Here is a 27874-nt window from a genome sequence, read left to right as displayed (position 1 = left end):
CATTAATAGATAAAGGTGTGCTCTCTCTAGCTCTCTCTCTCTTTTTTTCTCTGCCCCCCCCCCCTTAGAACCGCCCCTGTCGCTAATACATTACCAACAACCATTATTTTAATCACACATAATGAATGTACATGTAATGAGTATTATTTACGTTAACGAGGTAAATAGGCTAAAAGAAAAACATGTTTTCCAAAAGAACTACGCATCTCTTGAATGAAAATATGCCTGCACTACACCTCCAAGGTGCGCAATACATTATTGCGCAATCTATGCCAGAGCGTGCTGCGCGAGCCGAGATGATGTGTGTGTGCGCGTAGTTGAACCTTTACATATTTAAGTTTGTAGCAAGTAGAGGGCTGCTGCTGTGTGTGTGTGTGTGTGTGTGTGTGTGTGTGTGTGTGTGTGTGTGTGTGTGTGTGTGTGTGTGTGTGTGTGTGTGTGTGTGTGTGTGTGTGTGTGTGTGTGTGTGTGTGTGTGTGTGTGTGTGTGTGTGTGTGTTTGTGTGTGTGGGCCCCGACTGGCCATCGGGAGGACCGTAAGGTTTCCCGTGGGCGCGAGCGAGAGAGAGATGGTGCTAGCTAGCTACGCTAATGGATTTAGGGAGATGTTTCAACAACAAGGTGGAGGTAGAGCTCTCTACTGTCAGACTGTGCTCCTCTGGTAACTACAGCTCAGGGGCCTCATTTATAACCAGGGATGCAAACTCATCAGGTATGAAAAAGATGACAAGTATCCGAGCCCCCGGCTCCCCCACCCCACGGAATATCGGCTTTAAAATGAGGAATAACAGAGGATTTTAGCAGTCAGAACAACTAAAGCAGCAGTGTTAATAATAACAGAAACGCCAAAGAGTCACATCTAATAGAAATATATAAAAGCATTTATTGTAATTGTGTAGCAGTCAGTTTGTAATTTTGGCAGCACTGTTGAGCATTTTGAAAATGTATTTTCATGCCTCTGTGCAAGGCTTAGTCTTTCTATCTTTATAGCCACATGGTGTAAAGTAACTAGGTTCATAAACTCAACAAGTACTATACTTGGGCACAATTTTGAGATACTTGTACTTTATTTAAGTATTTAAATGTTTTCCTACTTTGTTCTTCTACTCCACTACAGTTCAGAGGTACATGGTGTACTTCTACTCCTCTACATGTATTTAATACCTTTAGTTACTTTACAGATGTGGATGAATGATGTGAAATACAATCAAGTGTTAAATCAGACTTTAGTTCCACCTGGAGTAATTCAACAAGCTACCCTTTAGTATACAAAGTAATTCAAACTAGCTGCACCTTTACCAGCTTTGAGAACACTTTCATGATCAATCATTATAAAACATATCATATCTATTATTCTGAAATGGACCAATCTGCGCAATGACTACTTTTACTGTCGCTCCTTTAACTATATTTTGATGATAATACTTTTCTACTTTTACTTGAGGAACATTTTTAATGCAGGACTTTTACTGTAACAGAGTATTCCTACACTCTGGTACTATTACTTTTACTCAAGTACAAGATTTGAGTACTTCTACTTTTACTCAAGTACAAGACCTGAGTACTTCTACTTTTACTCAATTACAAGACCCGAGTACTTCTACTTTTACTCCAGTACAAGTTCTGTTTGCTTCTACTTTTACTCAAGTACAAGACCTGAGTGCTTCTACTTTTACTCAAGTACAAGATCTGAGTAGTTTTACTCAAGTACAAGACCTGAGTGCTTCTACTTTTACTCTAGTACAAGACCTGAGTACTTCTACTTTTACTCTAGTACAAGACCTGAGTACTTCTACTTTTACTCTAGTACAAGATCTGAGTACTTCTACTTTTATTCTAGTACAAGATCTGAGTGCTTCTACATTTACTCAAGTACAATATATATATATATATATATATATATATATACTTATACCACCTCTGTTTATAGCCTATGAAAAAAACTATTAGAAATAGAAGGTTAAAGCTAACGTTAGCAGATAGTGACAATGTATGCTAGCTAGCTAGCTCAACGATTCCTTAAAGAGCAAATTCCAGGTTAAAGACACCTGTGAATAAATGTGTAGGAAAATGATGAATACACTAGATTTTCAAAAAAATATGCAGAAATATACACTACAGTGACATCTGGCGTCGTTTTTGTAAGAAATGTTCACTTCCGCATAAAAAAGCCTCGGCACGTGACCTCCCGCGTATGACGTAACATGGGGGAAACAAGGGGGAGAGCGGCCGGTGTAACATATTAATAAACATGGATCCCAATGCTAGTTTCGACACAGAAGACACAGAAGAAGTTGAACATGAATATTCAAATGCATATGACGGACCACAACCTTATAATTATGAGCCTCCTAGGCGTCCAAGAGACCAGGAGCAGCCAAGGATTAGAAGAAATAACGGCCATCGGAAAGAAATTGAGCTGTGGAGTGAGGAGAACCAGTGGAGAACTGGGCAGCTATCTTGGTGAGTGACCGGCGTTAGCTACAGAATGTTAGCTAACGTCACATCACAATTGTGAAGTTAGCTATCATATATCAGTCTATAACTAAAGTAGCATTGATAATATAGTAACGTTACTGGCAGGACTGTTGATACTGATCCATAACAGAAACTAATGCGCAAGTATCAGCCGTATCTCGCGTTACCTAATGCAACTCCACACTACGGTGCTGTGTACCGGAGGAGAGACGCGAGATACGGCTGATACTTGACGATCTGGTGGAGAAAGGTTGTGGAGCCTCCGTTGACATGCCGTTATAAATGGCTTGATGGAAAGCAGGTGTGTAGTCGGGGAGGGTGCACAGCTGATTGCAGCAGGTGAGTGGAGGTTGAGCCGGGAGCCAGGAGTGACAGCCACCACACAAAAAAACAAACAAACACAAAGGAGACGGCTGGAGCAGTACAGCCGCCACAGCGTTACCTAATGCAACTCCACACTACGTCTTACGGTGCCGTGTACAGGAGGGGAGAGAGAGAGAGAGAGAGCAGCGAAGGGGGGGGGGGGGGGGGGGAGAGAGATGTAATACAGTTTCCCGATAAAGCTGTGGAGAGTATGTGCTGCAGGGAGGTGGATGCACAACGCACCCAGGAACGAACGCTAGCTCCGGTCCTTTTCCCATGAGGGAAACTGTGGACTCGATGTCCTGACAGGCTGGTATTTGTGAAACCTGCACAAACACAATACTGCACCATGATTACAAATGCTGAAGTACAATGTAAAACTACCGAAAAATACCAGCTCACTAAAACACAACCGCTCAACTCAACGCAACTACTAACTATACCCGCGGTCAGAGAGCGGAGATGTTTACCCTTTGTGATGTAATATGACGCGTTTGACGTATGACCTTAAAAAAAAGCCGTTTTTAAGAGCAGAGCTCAAAATTGCTCCTTTCCCTCTGAATTCCTTCCCCTTATTTCTCGTAAAACATATCAAATCCTACATTCGCTTTTTTTAATTGTAATTTTCAAGCAAGTTTAAGCATAAATGTAGAAAAAAAAAAAACCTGGAAGATGCTCTTTAAGTTAAACCCCGAGCCTGTTTTTCAGGTTTCAGGCTCGAAAATGACATTCCCAGAACAAATGACCATATCTTCCCTTCTGAAAGGGTTAAATTAATAATCTTTTTTCTCAAAGTAATGATAAACCTGTCAGTTGGATGTAGAAAAGATTAAACCTAGAGAAGGTTAACTTATCAACAATTATTATTTACAATGGACTAAGCTTAGCTAACAGACTAATTTCCACCATGGACCACCCACCTTTTCTTTTGAAAAACTGGGTGACATACTGTCGCCCTTTAGTCCCTCTCTCCTGTCTTTTCTTTCTTGAAAGCTTGACTTTGTGAGTGGTTGAGAGATGGCACACACGTAAGTACTAGCATCCCTCCTCACATGCTCCCACTCTCTGCCAGAAAGTGCGGTGCCGCACAGCATTTGGAGGCAGGACCAAACCATTACATGTAAATAGAGAGGGGTGTACAGAGGCTTTGGATAATTAACTTTTGACAGAAAAAAAGTGAAATGAATCGTAAGTGTAGTGAGTACATTATGAATGTAACGTTATATTAATGTTAATTGTTGATGATTGATGAAAGGTTACTTAAACATTTTCCCTTAATGTTCTAAACATTTTTGGGGCCCCTGTCAGTCACGGGCCCTTAGAATCGTCCTAACCTTTCACCCCCTTACGGCGCACCTGCTCGCACTTCATTATAATATATAAAAAAAGAACACCATGCATGTCATGATGGAACATAACAGCTCACGGGCGCAGATTACTCCGGGTCCCAGACCCCCCCATACCCCAAAAATATTTGTATTGCAGATCTACATGAATCACACAAACGACCTGGGAAGGTTGCTTACGTAGTAAAAAGCAAAAAAAAAGGTAGGCTACAGAACTATACAACCTATAGAAATGCAAAACGGCGTCAGTTTAAAGTAATTCCGTCCTTCTGTTTACCGCATCATTTATGAGAATACATTTCTTAACAAGAGAACATAATCGAGGGGTGAGCAATAACATTTCCGTTTTATTTATTTCTCCAAGTTATGTTTTTGTGTGCACCGAGGAGTCTCAAACAGGCGTTTGTTAAATCATTTAAAGATTGGGTTTAATCAATTTGTGAAAATAAATTCTTCAATGAGAGGTTCTATTTATGGTATTATTTCCACATTTTTCTCTCCATTCTTCCTTCTGCCAATGGTGTCGCAGTTTCTCGTCTCTCCCGTCTTTGTGCTTGGTGCGTACGCATGGGTTAGAGTTTGCGTGGAGGACTGCACATTTTCCCGTCAAGTTAGTATTTTATAAATCGCAAACATTGCGTAGAAACTGGCTTACGCCATTTTTTGAGCGTATATCCCTTTTTATAAATGAGGCCCCTGGTGAGGTTAAGGACTCTTGAGTGTTTAGATAGTTAACTTAGTCAGTTATCTCAGTGGGTCTCAAACGGTTTGGTCTCCATTTATGTAAACACATATTTCCATTTGAGGGGGGATGATTAGTAAAATATGCATGAATACAAATTAAGAAAATAGATGAAAAAAGGTAAGATACACTTTTAAGACAGGCGAGGCTGATTCAGGAGCCCAGACACACTCGCAACTTTAAATGAACCGAAAATAAATAAATAAACAAGTTTCAATGTTTTTTAATATTGGATATGGTATGTTATTGGTTATGGCCATGTTCTTATGATTTTATGATTATTGAAATGTATACGTTTCATATGGGTGTTTCCATAGATCTATCTCTTTATTTTCCCCTCAAAGTGCACCAGATTGATGCATTTAACTCCAAACGTGCGTGCGCACGCGTTAGTTTTAAAGACCCCCATAGAGCTCAGTTTATAACTCGAACCCTGGTTGGCAGATGCTGTACTGCAGGGTAGCTTGTGAATTTTACTCCAGGTATAACTACAGTCTTATTTAAGTGTTGATTATATTACTCTAAATCTACGAAATAACTAAAGGTATTAAATAAATGTAGTGGAGTAAAAGTACACTATTTACCTATTAATTGTAGTGGAGTAGATGTAAAGTAGCAAAATGTTGAAATACTCAAGTAAAGTACAAGTCCCTCACAAAAGTACAGTACAGTAGGCTACTGGAGTAAATGTAGCTACTTTGTTACTTTACACAGAGTGTGTAAGAAAAACAGTTTACTGCTCAATCAGTATTATGTTTCTCATTTAAAGTAGCCTAGATATTCTTGATAATAGTTGACACGTTTTACTATGAATGCAGGTCTTTTATTTAAAATGTTATATTTTACAGTTTTCCAGCATTATGTTATATTTGCTTCTTTTACTTATTTATTATTTTAAGTAATTTACTGCGACGCTGTGAGGTGAAACAGAAACCAGTGGGTCACTGTGCCCATGTGTCACAAGACAATTCAGGAAGTGCCCAGCAGTCACAGCTAAACAAAATGCAATGAAGATACTAGTAACTTAGTGGACAAAAAACAGTGTCGGTGCGGTATAGAAGACAATTAATTTGGATGTTGCCGGACTCCGTAACTAAACGAATGTTACCAACATGGACAGAGCTGTCAAAATCGTCCTTTTCTCGGTCATTTTTTTGGCATCGCAGGTAAAGTGAATGGATTTTAATAACAGAAACAGCGCTTAAGCTAACTAACTAACAGGCCTTGAAGCAGGACTTAACGTCGAAAAACACAAAAAGAGTGACTCTTTTGACTCTATAATGTTAAATTATATTGTTAATATGTAGTCAATACATTTGTATTACTATGTTACCGTGATGTCCGGGCCGGGGAAACAAAAGGGAAAACTGACTGCTTCCGACGAGCTAGCGTTAGCTCAGTTAGCCTCAGCTAGACCAGTCCAAGCCAGAAACCTACAGTTTTTGAGTTTCACTCATGTGACATGTTGAGTGTTAAAATATTATTTATATAATTAACACTGAGGTTTAACTTTATGCTTGACAAAAGGTCTTTTCACGACGTCCACTGTCAGGTCACCAACATGGCCATTTATTTCAGAAATGATAGATATGTACTTATCCCAAGTTGGGAAGTTGTCATGGTGTAAGAAGAAGAATTACAACATTTCTTAAAAATCCCAAAAAAATAAACAATAAAAGCAAATATATACATGTTTACAGTAATAAAGGCATATCTTCAGAAGAGGATAATATACACTATAACATATACAGAATATATTTGAATATTCTTTAATTTACGAATAGATTAAAGGGACAAAAACACATTAACACAGTAGCTTTTAAATAAAGGTAAAATGTATCCTGGGAGGTGGTGTTAACACTTCATTCACTATATACTTTATGCCATGTAATTTAAGAGGTTATTTATTCAACGCTTCAATGCATTAAGGACAGTAAAGCTCTTGCTGAAACTTGTCTTTCCGCATAATGAATTTCTGTACCTGTCACCAGAAGGAAGGTCATAAAGTGCTGCAAGATTGGATGATCCGGGTCATGTGTGATTGTAAATGCTTTATGGATTAGGGTTGATGTAACACAATCGGTTAGGTTAGGGGTAAGAATACCAATGAGCTTGTGGTTTAAGGAATGATCTTCTGGTGTACTCTTATTGATGAACAAAGCCATATGGAAAAACAACACAAAACAGAGGGCCCCTTACAGGAGAACTCAATCGATATGGCTACAGTGAAACTGTTTTAAAGATAGGTTACTGAGTTTACAGAAGTAACTGTTATCTTATCTTATGTTATCTTGTGATTTGATTTTAATCATTTTGATTGATCACCATTCAATTCAAAACAAGTCCTGATTCCAAAATCAATCCTAAATAACAATAAGAAATCTCTTGCCCAACAGATAAACTGCCAAGAGGCCATCTTGCACATCTCAAATGGAAATACAGAGAAGGATTATTGCATCGTCCACAATCATTCCTGGACACCCCTGTCAGAAACCCTTGATGCTGCCGTAAGTTTTCAAAAATAGTTTTTCATTTTAACCTCAAATTAAATACCTGTGTTTTCTTTACAGTAACATACATACGATAGTTGTCTTTCTAAAGTTAAAATGGGACTTCACAATTTCACTTTGTATCTTCACTTTTCCAGTTGCAGTATCCACTGGTGAATTTGACCTCCACCGTGCTGTGTAACACCTCTGGGGTCAATCCAGATTTGGTAAATGGCAAAGCGGTGGTGGTCATGAGGGGGGACTGTGACTTCAGCCAGAAAGCTCGGGTTGCTCAGAGCCTCAACGCTACAGCTCTACTCATCGCCAGCAAGAAAGCATTGGTAGGTCAATTAGAGTTACACAAATCTGTATTTATTAAATAGATTTCAGGTTTTTATTCTACCAACTATGTGAATCAAATACTAATGTAACATGTAAGATTAATGCAGAACTGATTCTGAAATAAGGAAGTGACACACCAGTGGGAGGAATGTGGGGATTTCCAGCTTAAAGATGGCCTATCATGCAAAAATGCACTTTTGTACATCTTTTATACATAAATATGTGTCCCCGGTGTTCCAGGGAATTCAGCAAGTGTCAGAAAACACAACCCTCTCTATTTTCCTCCATACCCAAATCTCTAAAAAAGGGGCTGCAACGGATCTGATACAGACTGATCCAGATTTGAACACTTCTATGACGTCACAGAAGTGGCGCTACGGCTATTGGGCCAACTCCACCAATCAGGAGGAGACAGCCACGGACATTGCCGTTGGAAAGCGCTGGAGACGCTGTAGTACATATGCCAGGCCTGTAGATGGTGCTGTTCTCACAGAATCAGCCGATGCAAAGACAGTGTTAAATTGAGCGAAATGAGGAATGGCTCAAATGCATGATCTGTTTGGTATTTTGAAAAATAAAAAGTATAAATATGCCTTATATAGGTATGGTCCTACACTATATTATTCAAATATATCATGATAGGTCCACTTTAAATGATGGAAAATACTGAACAAGCTCATTCAGAGATACAGAAGTGCAGTGCTACAGTGGCCCAGGCATGTGACTGTGTTTACCTTCTGGGTATCGGTGTCAGTGATTTATCTAACAATAAAATACACAATATGCATAAAATGACTCAACAAAGGCAAGATAAGAAATTCTACCAAGGGCATTTAGTTTGTTCATGGTGTCAGGGAATAATTTGCCCTGCATGTTGACGCATATGCCCAACCTTAAGGAGGGGCTGCCCTAGCATTTTGTTGTTGTTACCATTTTATGACCGGGCAACTCTCGGTCAGAGATAGTTTATTGTTGTGGGACACCTGGAACACATCCTTCTCGGGGGTTTTGATGACCCCGAGGTGTAAGATCCTCTAAGCCAGGGGTGTCAAACTCAAGGCCGGGGGCCAAATCCGGCCCGCGACCTAATTTTATGTGGCCCGCAAGAGCTTGCAAAGAATATAATGTACAATACAATTGGTGTAATTGTTGAATATTTATTTTCAATTATTTGCCCTAGACTTCTGCTTTCCGACGTAGGTATTTAGGAAGATATGACCAGATCTGATAATAATCCAATGCGGGGCCAACAATGTAATATAATACATTATTTAATATATATTATATATTTACATATGTATATTTATGTAAATTAAAACCGGCCCTTTGAGTGCAACCATAATGCTGATGTGGCCCGGGATGAAATTGAGTTTGACAACCCTGCTCTAAGCCATAAGCGACAACTAAAGTGATTCAGTGTCTTCAGCTGTTTAGTCTCTCTATTGAAGAATGTTGATTACCCTCAGCAAACTAGTTAAAACCTCCTACCAGAGAGGAGAACCCTCAGAATTGATTTGGCATCTCAACCGTGTGGTCAGCTCGTGGCTCGTGACATGTCTTGTGAATTCTCCGCCCGAAGCTCCGAATAAACAGTCAGTGTTTGCCATCAAAGCTCCAGCCCTCCTCGTGTCTCTCTGAGTCCTGTTTCCAATTGCTTCAGAAGTTTCCCCCACACATGGTAATGCTTCTCCCTTTACAGACCACTCCAACAGCCAATGACTCTGAGTATGCAAAGGTCCATATTCCTCTGGCTCTCATGAGGTACAGGGACTTCCTCGAAGCACAGCAGGTGAGAAAGCCTTTATTTTCCGCTGCCATTGAATCTGGTCATGTTACCACCCCTTTTATAAAGGATCAGTTGATACAGAAGGTCGAGTTGGATGCACAGTTTCCCTTTAAACGTTTATTCTTTGTGTGTGTGGTGATTTGTTTTTTTTCAGGTGTTTGGTGATGGGATGCAGGCGAAGCTTTATGCTCCTCCAAACTCAAAGATCGATGCAAGCATTGCGGTCATGCTACTCATTGCCATCGTCACCATCGCCTTGGGTGGATACTGGAGCGGGACATGTGAGAGGTAAGACGGATACAGAGCAGTATCTAAACATTTTTTATTCAATCAAACTCAACACATTTTGGAGGATTACACAATTGCTAAATTGTTACTATGTGGTGTTATACGACTGCTCTTAGGCCAGCACTAACAGCACATACTCTTCACAAAAAAAAAATGTTATTCAGCTAAATTAAAGTGCCAATAAAGGATTCTCAATAAATGGGGTGTTGATGTCAGTATAATCAGTGGTGTCAATGTTCATGAGTGATGTATGTGTGAGTGTAGGTGTTGTAAAGTGCAAAACAAGGCATAAGAATAAATCAGCATAATAATCCACCTGTAGCAGGAAAGGAAAGACAGCTGCAGAGAAAGACAGACAGACAGCCAGCAAAAGGCTTAAATTACCTATTAGCACGCCGAGACCCTCAGCTTACACTAATGATGACCCCCCCTGCAGAGAGTCAGGTGAATTCACTTCGAACTAAAAACGAGACACAGCAGGGGTCAAAACATGCTTTCTTAAAGTAGAGCTATCATATCTGATTGCTAACAATTTTATGTTCGACCCCCTGTGTATTGGATTTTACCTTAGTACTAGTTTTTTAAACAAAAACCAAACGTTTTCTTTCCTGTGTGTGACAGAGACCGGCTGAACGGTGTGTCAGGAGGAGGGGGAGAGAGCAAGGCAGACAGCGGAGAGCTTTTCCTCTACTCACCTCTCAAAGTGGTCTTCTTTGTCGCCTTGATGTGTGGGATGCTGGTGCTCATGTACTTCTTCTACAGCGTGCTTGGTGAGTGGCAGGGGGAAAAGAACATCTCTTGTTGTGCTCTGTGGGAGTAATAATATCTGGAGTTTACGTGATGTGTGTTTCCTTTTTCCCCCAGTTTACGTCATCATCGTCATTTTCTGCCTGGCGTCTGCCTCTGCCCTCTTCAGCTGCTTCGATGCAGTGTTGGATTTAGTTGGTTGTGGCACTGGGAGGTATGATCATCACTCTTTCCATTAAAAAAAAACAAAAAACAAAACAGCATTTGCAATCACACACAGAAAAACACACATGAGGTGTCCTCAACTAATAGTTAATACATAGTCAAGTCCTGCATGGTTTCAGGATTTTTCTCATAGAATAGAATTGGGAGGGATGAAACCCCAAGCCCCCAGGAAGTGCGCCGGACTTTGAGGAAAATATTCGTTGTGTCCAAACGGCAGTACTGCAAGTCAGTGATGTTCCTGGGCCTGGAAATACTTTTTCCCATTGGCTAACATTGGGAAAGAGACGTCTGTAAATCGTTGGATAATTATTTTTTAACCAAATAAACTACCCAGTGTGAACATTTGTGAACGCACATCTGACAGTGGGGGGGTGGGGCTTAAGGGGCAACTCAACTGCGCATGCTCTATGAGTGCACATACGGGTACTTCTGCTCTGACAGCCAGGCATGACGGGTAATCTGTGACGTTTCGCTCTCTCAAAAGTTGGGCCATTTTGTCCTCATGCGCCAATCAGCAGCTCTCACAGAAAAGAACGAGACCCCGCCTGCCACGTTGTATCCAGTTCTTATTATACATCCATGTGAAACCCTCTTTAATGGTCACACATGCAGAGCACACACACACGCACACACACACACACACACACACACACACACACACACACACACACACACACACACACACACACACACACACACACACACACACACACACAGTGACATTTGTTCTCTGCATTTAACCCATCCTAATACCAGGAGTCTAGTACTAGGAGCAGTGGGCAGCTATTGTACAGCGCCCGGGGATCAATGGGAGTGCGTGGGGAAGGGGGGTGTCCGGTGCCTTGCTCAAGGGCACCACGGCAGGGCAGGAGGTGAACTGGGACTTTTAGGTCTGTTCGGGGACTTGAACCGGTGACCCTACAGCTCCCAGTCCAAGCCCCTACTGACTGAGCCACTGCCGGACATTGACCTCCTTCTTCTAGAACTTATATATAGAAAAATACCAAAAACAACAACATGGTTGGCCGTGATGCATGTGAATGTCACCAGACCGTTGAATGAAAACAATAAACAACACTGCTTTGTTTGAGCTGAATCTTTCGTGCTGAAATGGAGCAAAGGTGATCGATAAATAGACAGCTTGTTATCCTGCTTCCTTTTCGTTGTTGTAAATATAATGAAAACAGACATTGTGGTGACAGTGGGAGGATGTGAAACTGATCTCTGTGTGTGTGTGTGTGTTAACTTGTCTCTAAATTGCAGAGGAGCCTCAACTGCTGAAAGTCTATTTATCCTAACTCTCTGTCTTTTTCTAGCTTCTCCATCCGAAATCACAACTTCTCAGTGAGGTCCATCATACTGGCTGCTGTGTGCATTACCATCGCTGTGGTATGGGGGGTCTACAGGAATGAGGACAGGTACTGTGACAGGGACACACAACACACAACCATCACATGTTACGTCTGTTTCAATAACACCGCAGCAGTTTCGGTGGTGAAGCAGGAAATGCTTGTTGGTTAAAATCAAGCCCAAAGGAAGTGCTCCGGTCTCTGAAGAAAATATTTGTTGTGGCCAAACGGCGGTACTACACTTCCATATCAGTCGCTGGGCCCGGAAATACTTTTTCCCATTGACTAACATTGGGAAAGACACGTCTGTAAATCGTTGGATAATTATTTTTTAATCAAATAAACTACCCAGTATGTGTGTTGGATAATTATTATTATTTTTTATTTTTGTTGTACCTCTGCCCATGGATGCAAAATAAGAACAGATTATATGATTACTTTCGTGACGTTTCGCTCTCCCAAAAGTTGGGCCATTTTGTCTTCATGCGCCAATGACAACTCTCATAGGAATGAACGAGGCCCCGCTTCCCACGCTGTATCCAGTTCTTATTATACATCCATGGTTAAAATAGTCTGGTAAACTCCCACAATGCAGCAGCTCTCCTTTTAATATTGCATCAACCAAGTCAATGTTATTCGTTTATAACAGGAAGTGATTGTGCCGTTTTTCATTTCTATCACCATGGTATGAAGAACGTAATGTCTTAATGGTAGCATGTTGACATACTACATTACATATCATTTAATACTACATTGGAAAGCATGTTGAATCAAAATATGTTTTATTGTAAACCTTCATAAGTATTTGAGGATATAGAGTAAATGTTCTAAGGGACAAGAATTATGACTATAGTTTCAGGAAGCATTTTCCAAATATAAAATTAATTGGCTTAAATTATAATAACGCCACTCACACTGTTGATGAAGTTCAAGGTGTTAATTACGTTGGAAGGGTAATTGCAGCTCATTATATTTAGTGGTGGGTCAGTGTTCCCAGAATAACAGATAACATTTCCAGCCTACCGTTTGTGTTTCTTTTCTGATCTTATTTTGAATCTGAACGTCAACAGGAGGGACGAAGCCAAAGTCTCCTATCAAACATAAGGCTGCAAATACATTTTTAATCATCCGTCTTGCTCCAAGCTATGTCTGGAAGAATTCTTCACACTTTTTATTTTGTTTCAAACAACATGTGACTTGATGCATTCCTTTTTTCCCCCCTAAAAATAACAAAAGCTATAACCCTTGTTGTCTCTTTGTAGATGGATCTGGATCTTGCAGGACCTCCTTGGTGTTGCTTTCTGCCTCAACTTCATGAAGACCATTTCCCTGTCCAACTTCAAGGTGCCTCCTACCAGCCCCTTTGTTCTTTCATCCTTTGATTTGATTCTAGGGCTCTTTTTTATTCTGTGTTTTAAATATGTCTATATGTACCCCCCCCCCCCCCCCCCTCTCAGTTAATATATTTAAGATAATCTTCTCTGTGCATCAATATCACAGACTTTTATATATTTACCGTCACTGGCGTTCACGAAAAAGCATTGTGAGTATTTTGTCTATAATTAATCTGCATTTGTTCCCATCATGTCATGGCACAGATCTGTGTGATTCTGCTGAGCCTCCTGCTTTTGTATGACGTGTTCTTCGTCTTCATCACTCCTTTCTTCACAAAGGTATGAGCGTGTTTTTGGTTGCTTGTTTGTTTGTTTGTTTGTTTGTTTGTTTGTTTGTTTTCCCTCGGAGCTGGAGCATTTTCGAAAACAACTTCAAATGTGTTCTTAGTTCAACTAAAATTCTTAGTTGCCTCAAATGGTGTTGGCATCTAGTTAACATACTTCACTGATACAGAAATCCACATTGTTATTGAAAAGAGTGATGCTTTGTAATAATAATAATACATTACATTTATATAGCGCTTTACAAGCAAGTAAAGAAGAAAAAAGATAACAACAATACGAACTGTACAGACAACTACATAAATAAAAATACCTAATATCATTCAATAGGAGATGTTTAAGCAGCTCCTTCAAAAAAACGAACCATAGCATTCAAGCCAAAAGGTTACATACAGACAAAACACAGAAACATTGTTATTTATATCACAGTGCGCACCCACAACGTACGCCAGCTATCAACTTTAAATATGGCGCACCTTTGAAACATTTCTGCCCAATGTTGCCTATAAATAGCTAATGAAACATCCCTGACAAGTGTGTATACTAAAGAGTAACATGATATGAATGTTTGGCTTCCTCTATCAACAGAATGGAGTGAGCATCATGGTGCAGGTGGCTCTGGGCCCGGATGCATCGGGAGAGAAGGTGAGCCTGTTGGGGAACTCCACCAAATGCACAAATATCTAATTCCACATTCATTCCTTTCACTTTTGTCATGACTGATGATTGGTTTAAAAACAAAAATGAATGCACAGCCTGTTTTGTTGTCGTTGTAAATATCTAGAATCATGACAGAAATATATGAGTGCTTTAGATTTGAGGAACATGACTGAAAACAGGCACTTCTTACTCTCCTGGGATCGCTTTGTCAGTGCCGACAGCCAAGATTGTTTACTTTATCCCGAGACTGAGTTAATAATTATAGAGTACATTTGTTTTCAAGTCGTGGACAACAAGCTCAAAGCTACGTTTGGTGGAACTCCCCTTCACTCTGTCGTGGCTTCATTAACACCCGTCGTGCTTTGCTCTGCTTGTTGTCCACGCCCTGAGCGCCCGACAGACTGATTGACTAACTGTGTGTTGGGGTTGGGTGGGCTCTGTCGTAGACGCAAGGTAACATGGTGGAGGTCCCGGCTGAACCCCAGGCTCCCTCTGAGAAAGTAAGGCTTGATTTGTTCACCACCCACTTCTTCTCTTAAAGCCACACCATGAGGTGGGTGGGAAGGGATTGGGGTTGTAGAAGTGTACTTTGTCAAAGTTTAGTATCAAATCGAATTTCAGATGACTCAATAAAAGATCAGCACATGGCGCTTTTCTGTGGCTACAATGTTACGATACAAACAAACGATGCTGCATTGATTTATTTTCTCCATCCCTACTGCCCAACCTGCCCTTTGTTTTTAGTTATAAACAACCGTTGCCTATTACCTGCCTCCTTTTGAAAACATAGTGCCATATATACCATACGCTTTTTACTTAAAGTAAAATGTGAAGCAAGGGAGAGAAAAACACACTTAGGGTTCTCAAGTTGCATTCTCAACACTGCTCAAGCATAATCAGTTTATTAGCAGTTTTTTTTATATTTCTAGTGGGCGCTTTCAAGGGGGTTTCAAATAAAAGAGTCTTCATTTATATTCCATTTGGGTAAACACTGATTTAGCATGAAAGTGTTTTTCTTCAGTTAGAGGTACCAGGAGGTTTCAGTAAAGGAATTGTAAGCCATTGCTGGATAACTGAAGCAGTGCTTCTCCCAGGATTCCTCATGAAACACAGCTTAAGATGGTGGATCTTAGGTTTCTTCTGGGACATTGTTACTACAGAAGTAAACATCTGTGTGCCCAGAACAAAAATAGTTTTCAGCAGGGTATTCTGTGAACCTTTAGATGGTATGTTTGTGAGTATTTGTGACTGCCATTCAGACTTTTGAGAGCAGTTCATACAACCATTGTTTACTTACCTGAAATCTCTTGGTATCTTATTATGTGAACCGAAAGATAGACCAAATATATTCAGTCAAATTGGGATAGCCGTCTAACAAGTAACATGTAATGTAATGTAAATAGCCAAGGTGTACCTGAGATGGCAAACAGATGACAGTAAGAAAATATTAAAGCAACATACTGTAGACTAAAATGTCAGCTTTGAGTGATATATGTAGAGTGGAGAATTGGGTTTAAGTAGTATAACACAATGTACAGCTCTTTGTATTTGGATGCATGCAACACAATAATTCTACTGTCACATTTGTCATTTCTAACATAACATTTCTTTTGCTTCCTCAGCTCCCGGTGGTGATGCGCGTCCCACGGTTCTCCGCCTGGGCGCAGAACCTGTGTATGATGCAGTTCTCCATCCTGGGTTACGGAGACATCATTGTTCCAGGTCAGGTTAAAGTGTCATCGTCACTGTTGAAACTGTGCCTGATATACAGCTAGGGGTGCAACAACTAATCGACGACCAAATTAGTTGCCAACTAATTCAGTCGTCGATTCGTTGGTGACGTCATCACGTGTGTTTTACGCGCAGTTAAGCTCCAACGTTATCGGCCTTTTTATCGGTACTGGAGACATTTAAAGTGGACCTATCATGCTATATTTGAGTAATATATTGTAGAGCCATACCTATATAAAACATGTCCGCAAAGTTTTTTTTTCAAATCGATTAATCGTTTCATTAATCGATTATCAAATTAATTGTTTGTTGCAGCCCTATACACAGCAGTGGCTGGTGGTTTTCAGTGTTTGAACTCGGAGAGAAATATAAAGCTTATTTATTGAGATAATCTTCTGTTCTTCATGATTGTGGAGTTAATCCAGATTCTTTTAACATGTTTTCGGTTGATGCAAACACAATAACTTCGCTGTCCATTTCACAAACTGTCAGTATCCTAATGATACCTGTCCATATGTATGTATTCCAAACACGTGGGTTTGCTATCCTGGCTCCAAAATGGTGGAATGAGCTCCCCATTGACATCAGGACAGCAGAAAGCTTACACATCTTCCGGCGCAGACTGAAAACTCATCTCTTTCGACTCCACCTCGAGCGATAACATGACTAACAAAGCACTTATATAGTAATTGTAGTGACCACGATATCCATTAGTTTTTTGTGATTCACTCGTGGGGCTGACCGAGGAATAGACGCTTGTAGTATGAGAGAAAAAATATAGAAATGTCCAGATGCGATTGAAAAGTAAGATAGTTTATTCCAAGAAAGGCAAAAATAAATAAACATTTTTAAACAAACTATTTGTCATATAAACTGATACTTCAATGTTAAAGGAACGAGAACCAAGCTGTGACGCTCCCAACCGGCAAGGTCTAAAAACTGTTTGCTTCAGTCAGCCACACCAGAAGGCTGCAGCACCTCGACCTGCAGGAGTTGCACACTCAAATTAAATAATAAATAATATACACCACAGAATCTCAGGCTATGTACTCTAAAAAGATAACACAATATAAACTAAGGAAATGGCTCCTACACTAATAAAGGACTGGCTTATCTAAAGCTAGTTGAGTAGCACTTGAAATGTTTTAGCTCTATGAAACCTGATGTACTTATATGATTCTGTTTTCTTCAAGTTTGTTTCTTCTTGGTCGAACGCACTTATTGTAAGTCTCTTTGGATAAAAGCGGCAGCTAAATGTAATATAATGAAATAAACACCAAAACACAAGATCCAGAGAGTAATACTCTGTCCAATAAAGGCAGCAATGCAAAATTCTGTATATATTTAGTTTCAAATATGCATATAGTGAAGAATTCCATTAAATGAACCGTGTGTTTGAAGTCACTTGCTGGTTTAAAATGAGTGCTATGTGTTTCTTTATTTAAGCTTTAAAGGTATCGACACCAACCACCTGCAACCCCCAACAAACTGCAGCAGTGATTTTGTGCTAAGAAATGAAATGATAATGGCAAGAATGTTTGCATCTCTCAACCTCTGCATCCTGATTGGTCCAACAGGTCTCCTGGTGGCCTACTGCAGCAGATTTGATGTGTGGATCAACAGCAGAAGGAAGGTCTACTTCGTCAGCTGCTGCATAGGTACACCTCAGCTGATCTGTAATGCACCGGCTGTTAACATAACTGAAATGTGTTCAAGTTGATTATGCATCTCGTACATTAAGTGCTGTTTGATTACAGCCCTTAATAAGGGCAGGGTTTACAGTATTGCTGATAAAGTGAGCAGTATGTCACTGTCAGACTATCAAATACTGTACATTTCATGTTTTTCTATATATTTCCTATATCCATCTTAGCTTTACTCCTTTTTGTTGCTCCACTGAACACACTAACACTTCCTTTTTCATTAGTGTGGAAAGATCTTACAGTATTATAAATGCATTCATCACATTTCTAGTGTTCTCAATACCTTTATTATAAAATGCTGATATCTTTCCACAAGGTGGTTTCTCCCCATTTGAACCAATTCATTCATACACTTTTACATTTTCACTGGATTCAAAATCTGATGTTTCTGTGTGTTCCAAGTCTTAGGTTAACCTTTTCTCTCTGCTTCTTTGTTGTCCGTCTCTGATTCCTTGCAGCCTACTTTCTGGGAATGATCCTGACGTTTGCAGTGATGCTGCTGTCTGGGATGGGACAGCCCGCCTTACTCTACCTGGTGCCCTTCACCCTGATCACCTGCGCCGTGGTGGCTGCCTGCCGGGGAGAGATGAGGCAGTTCTGGGCAGGAACCACCTATGAGGTGAGACAGAGACAGAGAGTTCAAAGGGATTCTTCACAGTGTTGGCACAGGAGTGGAACTTCCTGTTGGAACCTCCCTTCTTTTACAAATCTTTCAGTGTGTTTCTGAAGAACTTCCCTCAACGTCAAGTACCCAGCAAGGCTTATCACTGCAGTCACTAGGAGGATGTTATAAATATTTGTGCCACAGTGACGACGCGTCCTAAAACCCGGAAGCAAACTCCTTCCGGATCATTTTCTAATCATAAATCTATCGATCATAAATCTATCAATTTAGATTTATGATTAGAAAATTATAAAAGTAGGGTAGACATGTGGATATTATCCGGCTGAACAAAACGTGATCTGTCTCTTCAATGTGTGTCAACCACAGACCTTATTTCGAGCTATTTTCCCAAATCCTATGGAGAAATTGCATTGCTTTTTGTCGAAGTAACCGGAAGTGGTAAAATGCTAACTTACTTCCGGGTGTTACGACGCATCACTGTGGCACTCTATGCTAACTTGCTGCTAATGCACAACAGATTAAAGAAAAGCATCTAACCAGTTTCCCAGGCCAGCCCCGAGACTTTGCTGCTTCATTTTTGCAGACTTCGTGCAGGTCAGGTTTTACTTGGTTTAAAGGGCCCATGTCATGCTATTATTACCCGTCCCCTTGTGTGTTATGAAGCTTCTTCTGCATGTAAACGGTCTGCAGAGTCACAAACCCTCAAAGTACACCCTGTACTGTAACTCTAACAGGAAAAGCTCACCCTTACAATGCCAGTTACATAACCTGCGTTACTTCCAGTTGACACAGCAACTGTGTTGTCATGCAGGGAAAACTGAGCGGGAGCCAGTCTCACCAGAGCAGATGAGGCTCTGTAAAGAGAAAGTAAAAACTGCATCAAGGGAAATTACTCCGAGCCGTTTTCCCTTTTACTTTCCTGCTTCATGTCTTAATGTTGAAGATTATGTGAACCACGTTCAAATCTTAGACTTTTTTAATGCATGATCTACAGCCGAAAGAGAGAGATGTTTAATGTTAAGAGAAAGTGAAATATAATCAGCAGTTTTGAATGTAAAGTGTGATTTCAGTTTTTGATCACGAGGCTTTAGGATGTGTCATCATCAATCAGCTCTCTGCAACCAGAGGTCCTGAGCAAACACTACAGTATCACTCTGCTGTCATTGCACTTCATTCAGCCTTTAGAAATCGCTGTGAGTCAACCACCTGAAGTGTATTGACCTACTCTACTAGATATTGTGCTGTCTTTGGAGAACTGAATGTACAGAAATAGAAAGACTTCTGTTATTCACATGTTCTAAACCTGACATGTGTGTTGACGTTTCATCCAGTCTCACACTCACTATTGTGTATAAGCGCTTTGAGCACCAGGAAAAGCGCTATTAAGATGGCCAGACAGGCAAACAATTACATTAAATCATTGGAAATCGATGAGCGAGCTCGAAATATGGTTCAATATAGCAGTAGGCGATCGATGTCCATAGATGAGAGTAACATCTACGTCACTTCAGGGCGAAAATTACGGCCCCGCCCACTTTTGGGGGAAACCAACGCTGTCATTTGAACGGCGATCAAGCCTGAAGCCACAGAGCTCTTCGTTTACTGTCCTTTCTTCTTAGAGGAAGTACAGAAAAACGTAACTCTGGATTTGTTTTAACGTTTGAGGTGCAATAAACGACACAGCAGCTTTTTGGCATGTTAAAACTATTATTTTCTGCCTCGCTCAGGAGAGTAACAGCTGCCGAAATGACGGCCTCGCCTACTGATTTTAATTTAACCATATATCAAGCCCGATTGTCGATTTCCAATGATTTAATGTATTTGTTTGCCTGACTGGCCATCGTAATCGGGCTCTTTGAAGATCCAAAAATCCACGGTTTTCAAAAATGTCTGATCGGATTGGCAAAAACAAAGAATTTGTTTTGGCCGCCATTCAAATGACAGCGTTGTTTTCCCCCAAAAGGGGGCGGGGCCGTAATTTTCACCCGGAAGTGACGTATGTGTTACTCTCATCTATATGTGTATATGTGTACATGAAGTCACATTTCTAATTTAATAACCTGCAGTGGCATTTTACAACAAATGTAGGCATTCTCTTAAATACTATGTTTATAATGTCATAACATTTTAAGGGAAATTAAGAGTGGTACACTGATATACGGTTTAACTTACTTTAAAAAAAACAAAGGTTATTCAATATTCCTGAGAACAGAAACCTTTTTGTTTTCTGCTTTAACTTGAATAATTGTTGGAGCCCTGCGTATTACAACAGCTAGTCACTTAAGTTCACCTGCTTATTTATTTTACTATATAAAATAAGCAGATAAACCTTGGAGTCTTTTTTTATTGATATATTTTAGCTTATTTTTCAACAAAAGTATGTTTTTAAACCCTTCCTAATGTTTTTGGATCCCTTTTTATGACTTTCAGTCCAACATTAGTAGCAGTTATTGCGTGGAAACCATACAAATAACTAAGTGTGACCTCAAATGTCTCAGAAACAAAGGCTGTCTGGAAGTAATAGCAAGCTATAGTACGTTTCTTTATATAGCACATTTCAGACGCAGAGGCAATTCAAAGTGCTTTACATGATCATTAACACATAATAGTAAGAGAGGAACACAATAAATAAACATAATGGAATAACAGATTCATAAAAACAATGCATTAATGAGATACAAAATAGTTTAAAAACAACTTTGTAAAGACGGTAGGTGCTAAGACAAGTTAAAGGGCTTCTGGGTAAGCAGCTCTAAAAAGTACTGTTTTTAGCCTCGACTTAAAAGAACTCAGCGTTGGTGAAGCCCTAAAAGCAGCTTCAACGTGTTTGGTTCTGAGCCGGGGAACAATGAGTAAGCCCGCCCCCGATGATCTCAGAGCTCTGGGGGGGCTCGGGGTCCCAAACCATTTATTGCTTTATAAGTTTGCAATATAATTTTAAAATCGATTCTGTAAGCTACTGGTAGCCAGTGCAGAGATCTGAGTACTGGGGTGATTTGTTCTACTCTTTTTGTTTAGTAAATACGCATACATCATTGACTCTGCTAACAACTTGTACCCTGAGGTCCTAAATAAAAATAAACATCTGGGAGAAGGTTGTATTGATGTGTATGTTTGTGTTAAGATGCTTGTCCTTGTTTGTGGGAGAAGGAAAATAAGAGTAAGAAAGATATAATTGTGACCTGGCTTCATCTCCACCAGGTCTTGGACTCATCCAGGGAGCCTTTACTGCCAGGTGTGATTCTAACCGAGACCTTTCCCCTGCATCGCTCCTGCCTTTATAGTGTTGCTTATTGCGGTGCCTTACCTTTTCTTATCAGCTTCTTTTGGTCCTTTTTCTTTTGACATTTTAACCCTTGAGTTCCAGGGTCAATGTACACCACAACCAATGTTATCCCTTTTTAAAAACACAAAGAACAGTAGAGTGTTTTACAATGACTGACCACTAGGTGTCGTTAGTGGACTGAAACATAATCTGATATGTCTGAAGATCTTCTCATGGCCCTGGAATACCATTAAGCTTTTTATTTCTGCCAAGTTGTTTTGTCATTCTTTCTATAGTTCATGCATCTTTTCCACTTAGCGATAATTGTAACTTGCATCACTCCATCCTTCATGCAGCTACCAACATGCTCAGGTCGCCCTCTGCATGTTGTTGCCTGCGTTCATTCTAATGTGTTATCTCTGCTGTTTTTGAAAGCACTGCTCACCTGCTGTTATATGTGCAGTACGCTTTAAACATTTTTTAAAACTCTTTGTCTTGTGTATTTCATGATCCAAGACATTACATTGAAAGTTGTTTACGTTTCCTTGTCTCTTTTCCTCAGAGGGAAGAACTGACTACAGCGTAGAAGGAGAAAAATGCTGATTCACAGTGTTGATGATGGGCTCTACTGCTGGCTGCCATTTTTCTTTTTTTTACATTTTAATATTCAATTTGCAAAGCAGGGGAAACCCATGTAAACAGATTCTCTCAATATAGGTTCCTTGGTCTACTTAGGTTTGTTGTAAGGCTAATAAATATCGTGTAGGCTTGTTTAGTGCCTGAAAGGTCTGTTAAGCTCACGTTCTGAAAACTCCATTGACTTTGCCTTGGTGATGATTGAATAAAACAGAATGAGAATGCACTTTATATAATATTCAGCTTGAAGGTTGTTTCATCAGGGGTACGGTGGGTTTTAAATTACTCTAGCTACAATATGATACTTTTTTGATAACTTATGGGGTTTATGTGTAACCTGTTTGTATGATGTGATTTCTTTCATTGCCTTATATTAAATTACCTTGTATTTAATGTCCTTGTATGTGTACTTCATTACTTTTTTAAGCTGTAATAAATATACTTCAGAAAAGAGAACCTTCCTGTAAAGAAACCGCACACAAGCAGTGACTTACTGTTCTGTTGAGGAAGAAATTGATCCAGTGGAGAGGGAAAGGGCTTATGGGGCTTTTGTGTTTTGTGAGATAGCCAGGGGCAAGAAAGTGCCAAACATTAATCAATAACCTCTTAAAATGTATTCTGCAATAAAGATAGTTGACATTGTGAAGAGTACCAGCTGGTACAATGCCAACTGTGACATTTAAATTAAGCAGTTAAAGCAGAGATATCAGATCGTTATGTGTGCTGGATAGACTCTGGAGTAACCCATAGAATAACGTTTTTGTTATTATTCATGTTTAATGTTAATTGGTAAAATGCCTATGTTGTCCTCAGGAGCTTGGGCTTTTCTTTTTTCAATCTTATAGCATTTTTTTTAACAAAAAGTGTGTTGTTATAGCCTCATTGCATCTTTATTTAACTTGAGAATGATTACATTTCATTGCATTTAGCTGACACTTTTATCCAAAGCGACTTACAATAAGTGCATTCGACCAAGCATTCGACAAACTTGAAGAAAACAGAATCATGTAAGTATAATGATGAAAGAAAGACTCATTGACAGCCAAACACGTTATTTGCATTAGGTTACCTGATATCACAAACAAAGAAATATTTGCGAATTGATATCAGTCGATTTAATGGAAAACAATAAAGTGAGTTACTTTCTATTCATACGCCCTTACCGGGGCTTTATTAATGATCCATACATAATTTACTAATGCTTTACAGACAAGCTAAAAGCCATTAATAACGCTTTTTGTTGGCTAGGTTAAAAACTGTTGCCACTGTGCTTGGTTGGTAAACATCCAGATAACAATAAGTAAACTGTAAGTAAACAATAACTGTTAATCGAATTCTTATATCTAGTTTTTTAGCTTGGATTTACATTTTGATCATGTGTCAGGATTTAAGAAAATCTTGGCCACCTTTAAAGGATGGATATGAAATTGTAATTTTGTGTCCGATGGACTCTGGGGTAAGGAGCCCATAGAATAATGTTTATTTTAAATTATTATTCATGTTGAATGTAAATTTGTAAAATCCATATTTTGTCCTGAGGAGCAGCACCATCCATCATGGTGCACACATTGGGCATTTATTGTTCAATCTAATGGCATTTTGTAAACAAAAATTGGTGCATGTCACATCCTCATTGCGTCTTTTTTAAAATGAATGCAGGATTTCTTTTTTAACTAAAGAATGACGAGAGAGAGACTAACATTGAAAGCTCAACACATATTATTTCCATTAAGTCAGTCCACTATTAACTAGTACACTAACTATTCCAAGGATGGATATGAAATTGTAATTTGTGTCTGATTGACTCTGAGGTAAAAAAACAAAACATCTATGTCAGTTGTGTGCACAGACAGGCTTACACAAGTACGTCAGGACGAGGGGATGTTAAAACAATGTGTGTTTCTGCTGACTGTTTGTGCTTATTAGGAACTAAAACAAAGCGCACATGTGGCCGCAGGCTCCTCCTCGGCCATGTGACACAGTGCGGGCTGAGTCAGCCGCTCGTCATGCAGCGTCAGTCGGGAGTCGCACAATTATGAAAAAGCAACCTTCCGCTGGAGCTGCAGCCGAAGCGGATCTCTCAAACGTACACCGGGCTTTCCTTCCAAGGCTAACCGAGAGCACCGCCGATAGATGGATAAAAGCCACGACGCAGCTCTTCCTGAGTCTCAACGGTGAAGAGAATGGTATGTGACCCAGAGAAACAAACCGGGGTTGATAGTGTTGTCAAATTGGCGCTGAGAATCGTCGTGACTGATCGGGGGCTTTGAGTGGCAGGTCCCCCCGTGCATGCTGCCTGCTGCCTGTCAGACACCCAGAGACACCCCGGTGGTATTTACTGTGTTTGCTGGCTGTCTCGGTGTACTACCGACACACTGTGACTCCCACGTTATGAGTGAAGTAGACACCGTGACACACTGTCTAGCAGGAAAACCCGAAAAATCACACACGGGCGGAGCGTTAGCCTGCTAAATAGCTAGCTCGCTAAAAGCTAACTGCTATTAACCGAAGCTAACTAGCAGCGGGCTGATGTTAGCAGCGGTTTTCTGCCAGTGTGAAGAGCTTCACAAACAAATGAGAGCACTTGAGAGAAGCTGGCACTTGTTTAAAGACCCGTTTCTTCCAGCTGTCCCAGATATCGGACAAGAAACGCTGTCATTGCCAGTAACAAGTCAATGCCAGTAACAAGTCAATGCCACCTTGAATGGCTGCCAAGTAAACTGAACGCTTTTATTCAGCTCTGGGAAAAGTTAAGTGGTGTTGAAATAGTGCATTTATTATCTCAGACCTTTTTATCTCATGAATGTTTTCTTTGTGGTTTGGTGACATGTTTAGGCCTGCCTGCAGCAGACATTGCTGAAGACTCATTAGTGTTTGTTAGTCGTAACTTTCCCCTTTTGGGACGAGCACAACCTCCCAAACGACTTCCTGTCTAGTCTTCTTGCTCTCAAATACACAGGGTAAATGGAAGAGAAGATGAAATGTAGCCAAAGTCATTAATGGCCACACAGTGTTGTTATTACACAGTGCAAGAGCTGGGTATTATTGTCAATGTCAACTCTAATAATACACACAGTCTTGTTCAATAACAATGAGTTGGTAGTTTATGTTGGTAGTAACTTTTTTATTGTCACAATGTTGACATCATATCTATCTGTCTTCCTCATTAATTACCAACATTTCCCACAATGGTTTCTTTACACAGAGATGAATACCACAGGCTAAAGATATCACCTAACCTAAATTTAAGATGTGATTATTGACATTTAAGTGGGCACTTTTATGCAGCTACAACAATTAATGAATAATGTGGATCTAATAAGAGTAGCAGCAGCTGTACACATCTGTCATTCACTTAAATTAAACAGCCCGATCCATACATCAGATGGTATCATTTAACTGTGTTAAGATGAGTAGAAAATCCTTACTCAATATGGTATTTATAAATTGAGTTAAATCTATACTTTGTTTGCTAAGACGCCAGTGCACACGGTGCCTGTCTTTCGCCTCGGTGCATTATTTCCCATAGCGCTGGTCTGAGCCGGTCACATGCCTCAGCTTACATGAGGCACTGCTCTGATCAGTCTTATAGTCTGATGGCAGTCTAATTAATTAATGCTGACGAATCATTTTTGGTCTGTTTCATCAGAGCAGTCTGTGTGATTTGAAATGCTTTGCCAATTGGGAATGGAGCTCTATTATTGCACAGTCACTTATGTAATAGAGGATGGTTGAACTGGTTATCAGCTCGGGCTTTAGCTCTCTTTGAGATGGTGAAAGTGGTCTTGCATCACTTTGCTGGGCTGTGTGTGTGTGTGTGTGTGTGTGTGTGTGTGTGTGTGTGTGTGTGTGTGTGTGTGTGTGTGTGTGTGTGTGTGTGTGTGTGTGTGTGTGTGTGTGTGTGTGTGTGTGTGTGTGTGTGTGTGTGTGTGTGTGTGTGTGTGTGTGTGTGTGTGTGTGTGTGTGTGTGTGTGTGTGTGTGTGTGTGTGTGTGTGTGTGTGTGTGTGTGTGTGTGTGTGTGTGTGTGTGTGTGTGTGTGTGTGTGTGTGTGTGTGTGTGTGTGTGAGCTTTGTTATCTCATGCTGTAATCCATGTCCACCACACACACAAAAGCCCATTTGAAGATGACTGATAATGCTTTTTCCAGCGGCACTGCTGGACTGTATTTTCCAACAAAAAGTCACAGTCTCAGTTTGTTGATTTTGTGAGTGGAGCGCTCCCCTGTAGATCTTATCCAGCTGATCTCCCCCAATGCTTCCCATCACTGTTGCTCCTGGTCAGACACGCAGCTGACTTGATGCACTTTGTACTTTACAAAGCGCACTGGAGGAATACCAATGTACTATATCTTAAATGTATCGTGAGGCATATATATTGTATAATATGTGCAAATCGAGACATGTTTTCTGTATATTTTTATATATTGCAGCTATTGATCATTTTTATTGTCAAATAATCTTTGAATGATCTTTTCTGGATGAATCAATCATATCAGAAAATGGTTAAAAATGTCGAAGATAATGTTCTCATTACTCTTGTTTCTCTTCACATCTGAAAGATATTCAGCTTATAGGTATTAAGTTGTAGCAGAACCAGATAAACAGTTTTTCTCTTTTAAAAATGACTCATTCAGTGCATGACATTAAGGATTTTGGGAGACGGCCCTGTTGGCCATCTAAGCTAATTTACAGATGGCCCTGAGCCCAATAGAGATTGCCCTGAAAAATGCGCGCGGACGAAATTGCACGAAGGTTTTGAGGGGCCTCCCCCTAGAACATTTAGATTTTTGCAGGTCTTACTGTAGATGCTGTCTGGTGCATTCTCTAGACTGAATTATAAGATGAAACACCACGATATTATATTGCACAATTTCAATTTTATTCTTAATTTCACTTGTTTTTTTATTGTTTGTGTTTGCTCTCTTGCATGCCCTGCATAGCTATAATAAATACTTAAGTTGTTGGTCAAGACACTTTCCATCTGATGAAGGCAAATGCCTTCCCAGATGTAAAAAAGTAGAAAACATTACATTCATAACTGCCAAAAAAAACATTATTTACACTATTATGGCCCCTGTTAAAAATGTTTGTAATGTTATCTTCTGTAAATTGGTCGAACGAATGCCTCCTCATCCGGAAGCTGACCGAGCAGACCCGAGCAGCAGTCGAGAGGAGCTGAGAGGAGCCGAGCGGATCCGCGAAGCACACAAAATGGCAACGTCAGAGTTCCCTTTAGCCGGCAAATCTAAATCTCTTCGGTCAAAATAATTTCCCTTTAGCGCCACTTATGTGACAGACAAGAAGAGTATGTGACAGACAAGAATAGTCAATTCTAATGTGTAACACTTAATGTGGAGAAAGAGATGTCCTGTATGGGTTGATTGTGCGTTGATCTGTTGGTAATGCCTCGGGGTTCCGGTGGGC

The 27874-nt window shown here is 40.1% G+C and overlaps 2 protein-coding genes across 4 annotated transcripts in view; both read left to right on the top strand.

Annotated features, from left to right (window-relative positions):
- The first annotated feature begins 5882 nt into the window (after positions 1–5882).
- Positions 5883–22843, top strand: sppl2a (signal peptide peptidase like 2A). 3 transcript variants are annotated; one of them, XM_079663750.1, is made up of 17 exons: positions 5883–6094; positions 7325–7435; positions 7576–7758; positions 9459–9548; positions 9700–9833; positions 10455–10603; positions 10698–10794; positions 12122–12223; positions 13417–13498; positions 13753–13827; positions 14419–14475; positions 14937–14990; positions 16113–16212; positions 17799–17879; positions 18383–18543; positions 21751–21784; positions 22377–22843. In XM_079663750.1, exons 1-17 carry the CDS (start codon positions 6041–6043, stop codon positions 22415–22417), a joined length of 1605 nt encoding a protein of 534 aa, XP_079519876.1. In that variant the 5' UTR covers positions 5883–6040; the 3' UTR covers positions 22418–22843. The 3 variants fall into 3 exon arrangements, with proteins under 3 accessions (XP_079519876.1, XP_079519878.1, XP_079519877.1); XM_079663752.1 differs by lacking the exon at positions 14937–14990; XM_079663751.1 differs by lacking the exon at positions 21751–21784.
- A 1574-nt stretch (positions 22844–24417) lies between these two features.
- The window catches only part of trpm7 (transient receptor potential cation channel, subfamily M, member 7), a gene marked incomplete at its 3' end in the record, with an annotated part of 64985 nt that continues 61528 nt past the window's right edge, over positions 24418–27874 (top strand). Inside the window, exon 1 of the mRNA XM_079664206.1 lies at positions 24418–24636. Within this exon, the coding sequence (XP_079520332.1) occupies positions 24634–24636 (3 nt within the window). The 5' untranslated portion in view covers positions 24418–24633. The remainder of the gene's footprint in view (positions 24637–27874) is intronic.

Source organism: Notothenia rossii, assembly GCF_949606895.1.
Source record: "Notothenia rossii genome assembly, chromosome: 2".
NCBI lineage: Eukaryota > Metazoa > Chordata > Actinopteri > Perciformes > Nototheniidae > Notothenia > Notothenia rossii.
Note: the sequence above shows the minus strand (reverse complement) of the source record. Positions and strands in the feature narration are given on the sequence as shown.